Here is a 7,998-nt window from a genome sequence, read left to right as displayed (position 1 = left end):
GCATGTTCATAGCTAGTATACTTCGAAGCATAGTTGAGTTAGTTACGACGGAATAGAATTGTTGAAGTGGACAAGGATTGAATCTCGACGAAGTTGAGGTAATGTCCTCCTTCGTCATAGCCAACTATAGCTTCTCAATTTACCTCCTTATAGATGATTATGAAACTGATTATGTGGGACCGTTGAGATGATGAATTTTACTTTTTACCACAAAAATGTTCATAGCTAGTATGATTCATAAATGGTAGAAAGGGCAAGTAAAAGGCATTTTCGGCAAAAAAATAAAATCGGATATTTTACAAAAAGTAAAATATATATATATATATATATATATATATATATATATATATATATATATATATATATATATATATAATTGAATAAAGAACGATATGTTAATTATATATAACGTTTAATTTCCTTGATTTAATATGAAAAATAATCTTTAAGGCAACGAGTAAATAATGGAAGGTTAATAACTTATTGTGGCATTTTGGCCCTCTATTTATGAAAGCAAAATTATCAGCACAGGCAAAAGTATCAAGCAATTATTTGACCTGCCTACTTTGAGTCCAAGTTGTAATGTAATGTTCCTCTCAGCAAGTAATTGAATTAGCACCATCTATTTAATTAGTCAATAACGTGACTCGATCATTTACACATTATGTAGTAGTAACATGTTAATCCGACTCGACCTAAGTGAACTAATATTAACTCGACTAGTCCATCATGCTGACTCACACTTTCTAGGTGTTAGACATGAAAACTATGGGAATTTTGTCGATCCTTCGGAATCATAGCAAAATCCAACCTTCCTTGCAATAGTGTACGACAATTAAGCAATAATTTGTACTAATTTGGTCCCCTTCGTTCACAATGACTAACTAGAAATGACAAGCCATACGATAACATATAATTATATTGGCTCTACTCAAATAAGTGTCTAGCAATGTCATTTCTAGAATGTGGTCCAAAGAAATCGTTTTCTTTGCTAGTCATGCTAATGTCATATTCTAAAAATCAAACGTTGAAATGATTGTTTAAATTTAACTTGATTTTTTGAGTTTGGTTCAAGCTAGGTTGACCTTGATTCAAGTTATAAGACTTGAGCTTAATTCGTTTAGATATTATCAAACTCTCGATTTAAACTTATTTGATTGTTTGAAATGCTTATATTTTAAACTTATTTAATTGCCTATTAACTTTGATAACAAATTTTTTTATTTATTTTAATTTTTTTTATTTATTTAACATATTGATAAGAATTTTATTGATGAATATGATTCATAAATATTATTCATAAATATTAATAAATTAAATACATATATATTTAAATTTATTAATCTAGTTTAATAAATTATTAAAATTTATTTATTTAATTAATCTTATATATATTAAATAAATATAAATAAGTTCTTACCAAATTAAATATTAAATTTATTCATGAACGTTTAATTCATTTACATCATTAAACAATGGTGAGCAAACACAATTTTCAACTAATTGTCATCTTAAGCTATAATTAGGTGACAAGAAACCATTTTCCCCCACTACATTTCATCCATAAGGAAAGGGGGAATTGAACATAGAGATAAAACTAAAAATAAAAACAGGATTTTCAAAGAGCTAATACAGTTTGAAAGAAATATAGAAATAAAAATGAATTATTATATAAATATTTTTCTCATGATCATGAACAAACTTTTAACAATAAATAATTAAGAACAGCTCATTGCATCGATTCTATCTTCTTCGATCTTAATCGAACAGCTTAAGCCCCCAACGGAAGTTCAAATCCTCGCAGTGCCTGACGTGCGGCACCAGCTTCCCCTTGTCCACGTTCCTCCCCGTCTTGCAGTCGTACGCCGGCGCGAAATGGAAGCACGGCTCCATCGACGACGCCCGCAGGCAAGCTGGGTTATTCCTGTCGTCCGGACGCAGCACGATCCAGGGCCGCAGCCCGCCGAGGCCCTGCGCGATGTACCCGAACGTGGAGAACGCGGTGGTCACCAGCGTGTCGCTGAAGCTCAACAGGTACATCTCCGCCAGCGCCTTGGCGTTGTGCCCCTGCCGCTCCGTCCGCTGCTTCTCCTCGTGGCTCGGCTGGTACACGCCCACCACCTCGCCCGTCGCCGTCGCCCGCTCGTAGTACATGTTCCGGAGCGTCTCGAAGTAGCCCGTGTGGAGACTCGTCACCAGCACCGCCTTCGGCTTCGTTCCCATCGCCGTCGAGGAGTTCGCCGGCGCGTCGATCAGGGTGTCCGGCAAGATGCCTTCTTTCAGCGTGCAGTTGATGACTTGGGCAAGCATCAGCTCGAATTTGACCGGCGCGTTGGGAAAAATTCGAACTTGAATCCCAAGTCTGTCCTGGGCATTCGCTAAATAGGCCTCGTAGTACCTCGTCACGTAGCCCCAAACGGAGTTGGTGGGGTGAAGAAGGTACCTGCCCAAATGGTGGAACACCGTCTCCTTCTCCGGGAACAGCTTCGAGAGCTCCTCCTCATACTGCGGCATCAGGAACAGAGCAGGCGCGAAATACTGGCTCGACCTCAAGAAAATCCAGGTGACGTTTTGGAACAGGGACTGCGCGTCCTCGCAGTAGAACATTTTGGTGGAGTCGCCGGCGTTATGTGTGAAGTGGAGGTAGAGAAAAGGCGGCAATAAGGCCCTTTCGGTGCTGTTTCTACTGATCACCTTGTTCTTGAGCAAGTTGCCGTAGCTGCGCGCCGACTCGCCGTTGAAGTCATGGGTCTCGAAGTTGGAGATGGGGAAATTGGACGGCAGAACCCATGAGGTCTCCGGGAATGGCTCGCAGAAGGTGTCGTGAAGGTCGCCGGGGAGGCTGAGGAGGAGAACCTTGTTGTTGAGGAGGGCGTAGAGGAAGGCCGAGACGAGGGCGATGAGTCGATTTCCGAGGCCGCCGGCTTGAAGCCACACCACATAATTGCACTCGGAGTTTCCGCCGCCGGTGCTGGCGTTGAGGTGGAGGAGGCTCCGGTTGAAGAGCTCGGTGTTGGGGCCGCACTTCTTGTGGAGGGCTTCGTAGCTCCGGAGCTTCCGGAGGAGGTAAGAGGAAGGGGTGTGATTGGAGTGCCAGAATTGGGAAGACTGGTAACGGCTAAAGCAGGAGGCTTCGTCGAAGTCAGGCCTAAGGAGGCCGCCGAGAAGCTTGTCCGGCCGTGGCGGTGGATCGCCGGCAGATGCTGCTGCTGCTGCAGAGCAGTTCTTGAGATCTGCAACGCAAAAGAACCAAATTGACCTCTTTTTAATTTCTCTAAAAGAAAAAGAAAAAGACAAAACAGGGGGAATCCCACCTCGCTCAGAGGGCGAGAAGCTGCTGCTGCTGCGAATGAGCGAATCGAGCGGCAGACTGCTAGTGGCTCCCCAGAGCCAAAATAGGAGGACGACGGAGGTGAGGGCGGCGGCGGCGGCCAGAAGCGGCCGCGTGGACGCGCCGCCGAGAAACTTGTCGGCCATGGCCGAGAAACCGCCCAGTGACTCCTTTGAGTCCGATCTGGATGCCGCTTGTCAACGGCGGTGGCAGAAGGTGTAACACCCCTTTCCTACATATATAGGGAAGGTTATTTACTTTAGCATTATTAATCTAATGATAGAAATTATTATCCATAATTTTATTTAAAATATCCTGAAAAATTTCATAAACTTCCAAAGGTATTCAAAGATTAAGTTACTATTCTTAATTAACAGAAAAATTGTTCAAAAAAAAAATGCGAAAGCAAATTAATATAAAAGACATAATCAATACTAAGTATGGTTTTTTTTTATTCTAATCCGCGGTTCCGCCGCCACACACATCGAACACTGCTCCTGCTGTCTCCCGTTGCTTAACGCTTTTCTTTACCTCTATCTGCAGTATAAGGAATGTAACTATAATCAAAACTTAGTAAGTATATACCTAATCTCACAAAACAACGAAAATCATTGCATGCTTTCTTTTAAACAGGAAATAACTTGTAGTTATAAAGACATGTACTTAACCAGAAACTACCTGAACATGGAAATACTTGTATTGCATAGAAAATTTCTTAGTTTCTTTATATTTGAAAAGTCATACATTTGAAAATAAGTAAACATACTTAAACATACTTATGGGCCCTGGCGGAGTATCAATGTGCGCATCTCTGATAGAACTCGGGGTAGCTAGCCACCGAATGTTACCAGAGGACTTATCTTATCAGGCGGCCTTTGGCCTGGAATTCCTTTCCTTATGGGCGAACCTTTGGCCCGGAATTCATTGTGGGCGAACCTTTGGCCCGATACCCACCTCTTAAAAGTAAAATACATTTCTTTACATATCATAAAGTTCTTATACTTTTACTTACTATATCTTTGTCCTTTCATCAATCATTTATCATGCTTTACTTCCATCCTAAATAAGAAGAATAATTTACATATTCATGGTTAAATCCTGAATCATGCTATGGAAAGAACATATATATATTCCTATTTTAACATGAATCATACTAGAGAAAGAACACATAAATACATTCACGTCTAACATAAATCATGTCATGAAAAGAGCATACATATAAATACATTCATGTTTAACAGAAATCATGTCATGGAAAGCTTATCATAATCATGCGAAAGAACAATACGAAAACAACTTATACTGCAGGTGAGATGTACTTACCTTTTGCTCTAATTTCCTTACAATTCTTCCGTTAGAGAAGAAGATCTTCTCGGCGATCTTCCTATATCTACGCGTACTTCTCGCGGAGAGGAGCGTCCTTGTAGAAGAAGTTCTCCGGAAATCTTCCTTGTAATCCTAGGGGACGGACTCCTCGTTCTTCGGGTTTGGGGCGCCGAGAGGGAGGAGAAAAGAGGGTGGCGGCGTTCTGGGCGAGAGGTGAGGGAAGGGTTTTCGAAGATAATCAAAACCCTCTCTTAAGTCTTTTATTTATATTAAGTGATGCCTAGATCTAATTCGTCGATAAATAAAATTTCGGTTCCTTTTTATTTGGAATAAACTGTTGGGCTGTTTGGTTATTGGAGATATTTTAGAGGCTTTAAATTTCTAAAGGTTGTGGGTTCAAATCTCGCTTTGGATGTTTTTCTTTCTATTTATTTTTGCTACTTCCGCTATTCTAAAAATTTCAGAAAAATATTCTAAAATTCTAGAAAAATTATAGAATATTTTTAAAATTATTTTTGAGATTTTTTAGACGTTACAGAAGGACAAGCTCGCCGACGAGTCGACGATCAGGACTGGAATCCAGTGCGGAACGAAGAAAGAGATCGATGCATTCTCGCAACGTTTTCTTTATGGGTTTTTCTACACGCTGATCGGTAATAAATTTGAACAGCTTTGCAAAGTAGATATAATTTCATACAGATTCATGAAAATAGAAAACTCGGTTTAAAAAATTATTACAATAATTTTAAAAAATAGAAAAATCAACCAGGTTAAGCAAATCTTTTGTCCAATTTAGCACAATGTTGACTTTTGCTAGGAAGAAAGTCGCGTGTGTGAATAACTTATTGTGGCATTTCTCGTCTCTATTTGTGAATACAAAATTGAAAGCAGAATCGTAATTGACATGCCCCACTTTGCCTAACAGTTCATCGACAACTTCCTACCCTTGTTTTTTTGTTCTATTATATATTCCACTTGGTTAGTAATTGAATTAACAGATCATATTAATTCTTACTATCTGTCTCTGTTTGAACTTCCAAATCATATTCAAAGCAATCATTCATAAAGAATAGGGATCATAGTTTCTTATGATGGAGAATCTGATATCCAACCTGAATGAGAGAGGATATGAAGAGATTTTTTTAAATCCGATTAAATAATTAAGCAATCGGATATGAAAAAAATTTTATCTGAGTATGGAGACGAGTCAAAAATCTTACTCATATCTGACCTGAATACCTGATTAATTGTGTTGATTTTTAAAAATCAACACTAACTGTGGTGTTGGATTTCAATTGGTGTTAGATTTGTGAAATTCAACATCATCACAGTTGATGTTGATCTTTTGAAAATCAACACTATGGCATTACAGTAGTGCTGATTAACACTCAAAGCTATGAGGATGAGAATGAAAATTAAATACCTGATGGTGATGGGAATGGGAATGGGAATGGAAATGAATATAGTAAATGGAAATGAGGACGGAAGATATAAAATCTAATCCAAACCAGATCCATTGTCATCCCTAATAAGGAATGGTAAGCACGAACACATGCATTTTTGCAGAAGAAAAATGAAGATTAAAGCCAAAAATTTTGCAATGAAGAACAGGTGAGTGGTAAATAACTTACTATCGTAATGACATCAATGAACCAAAGAAACAGGAAAAGAACGATATTTATTCATCCCCTGCATAGTATTATCAATGCACTCTAACCAGTAAGTTTCGTTTTGCCCTAGCATCCTCAAATTGTTGTTGTGGAACAAGTTTTTCTAAACCTCCAGATTAAACTCACTTGAATAAACCTTATGAGAGTTAAAAATCATCAGTCTGATGATGAAAAAATGAGAGCCGATGGACGACCTGGTATATGATTAAGAGCTGGGGAGGCGAGTACAAACAACTCACCTCAGTATCCTCTTCTGTGCGATGCAACACACCATCAGGCTGCGACCTCATTGATGTGTTCTGTGTAGCTTTTCCCAGGAGGAATGAAAATCAAATCATCCCATCCAGAATTCTTATCATTCACCTGCAATCAGCATCAGGTTGAAATGAAGTTAGATACAGCATAACCTTAACCCAAGTGGATTTGGGAAAGACTAAATGGACTATACCCCCTGAACTTTACGTTTATTCAAAAGGTCCTCAGGTTTTTATCTCGTCAAATTTAATTAACCGTATTAATAGGTAGAATTAAGAATTTTTAATTAATAAGATAGAAGAATCGATTTTGATTTTCTTGTCATAATTATTCAGTACACATAAAAAAAAGTAAAATCATGAAAAACACTCTTTTATTAATTATTAAAATAGTACCTTACTCATTTTTGTTATCCAAATTAATTACTATTTTGTTAACTAATCCAAATAGTATAATTGCTGCACATTATAATTTTAATATCATATTATAACATTTACTAATCATAATTATTACATATTATAACAGTTACTATATAGGTATAACTAAGATCTTGTTTGATTTAACACTAATCGATAGTATATTATAGCACAAGTTAGAACATGCATGTTCATAGCTAGTATACTTCGAAGCATAGTTGAGTTAGTTACGACGGAACAGAATTGTTGAAGTGGACAAGGATTGAATCTCGACGAAGTCAAGGCAATGTCCTCCTTCGCATGGCCAACTATAGCTTCTCAATTTACCTCCTCATAGATGATTATGAAACTGATTATGTGGGACCGTTGAGATGATGAATTTCACTTTTTACCACAAAAATGTTCATAGCTAGTATGATTCATAAATGGTAGAAAGGGCAAGTAAAAGAAAAGGCATTCGGATAACAAAAAGTAAAATATATAATTGAAAGAATAAAGAACGATATGTTAATTATATATAACGTTTAATTTCCTTGATTTAATATGAAAAATAATCTTTAAGGCAACGAGTAAATAATGGAAGGTTAATAACTTATCGTGGCATTTTGGCCCTCTATTTATGAAAGCAAAATTATCAGCACAGGCAAAAGTATCAAGCAATTATTTGACCTGCCTACTTTGAGTCCAAGTTGTAATGTAATGTTCCTCTCAGCAAGTAATTGAATTAGCACCATCTATTTAATTAGTCAATAACGTGACTCGATCATTTACACATTATGTAGTAGCATGTTAATCCGACTCGACCTAAGTGAACTAATATTAACTCGACTAGTCCATCATGCTGACTCACACTTTCTAGGTGTTAGACATGAAAACTATGGGAATTTTGTCGATCCTTCGGAATCATAGCAAAATCCAACCTTCCTTGCAATAGTGTACGACAATTAAGCAATAATTTGTACTAATTTGGTCCCCTTCGTTCACAATGACTAACTAGAAA

At 37.8% G+C, this 7,998-nt stretch overlaps 1 protein-coding gene across 1 annotated transcript; it reads right to left on the bottom strand.

The window, feature by feature from the left end:
• Positions 1-1,650: 1,650 nt before the first annotated feature.
• On the bottom strand, positions 1,651-3,502 carry LOC141836309 (galactoside 2-alpha-L-fucosyltransferase-like). Its single transcript, XM_074723770.1, has 2 exons — positions 3,315-3,502; positions 1,651-3,233 (listed from the first exon to the last, which is right to left on the bottom strand). The coding sequence occupies exons 1-2, from the start codon at positions 3,475-3,477 to the stop codon at positions 1,759-1,761; spliced, it is 1,638 nt and encodes a 545-aa protein (XP_074579871.1). The 5' UTR covers positions 3,478-3,502; the 3' UTR covers positions 1,651-1,758.
• Between the last annotated feature and the right edge of the window lie 4,496 nt (positions 3,503-7,998).

The sequence above is a fragment of the Curcuma longa genome, chromosome 10 (genome assembly GCF_044706935.1).
Source record: "Curcuma longa cultivar G26 ecotype Majalengka, Jawa Barat chromosome 10, ITB_CL_G26_1.1, whole genome shotgun sequence".
In the NCBI taxonomy this organism is placed as follows: Eukaryota; Viridiplantae; Streptophyta; class Magnoliopsida; order Zingiberales; family Zingiberaceae; genus Curcuma; species Curcuma longa.
This window is presented reverse-complemented; position numbering and strand designations above follow the sequence as displayed.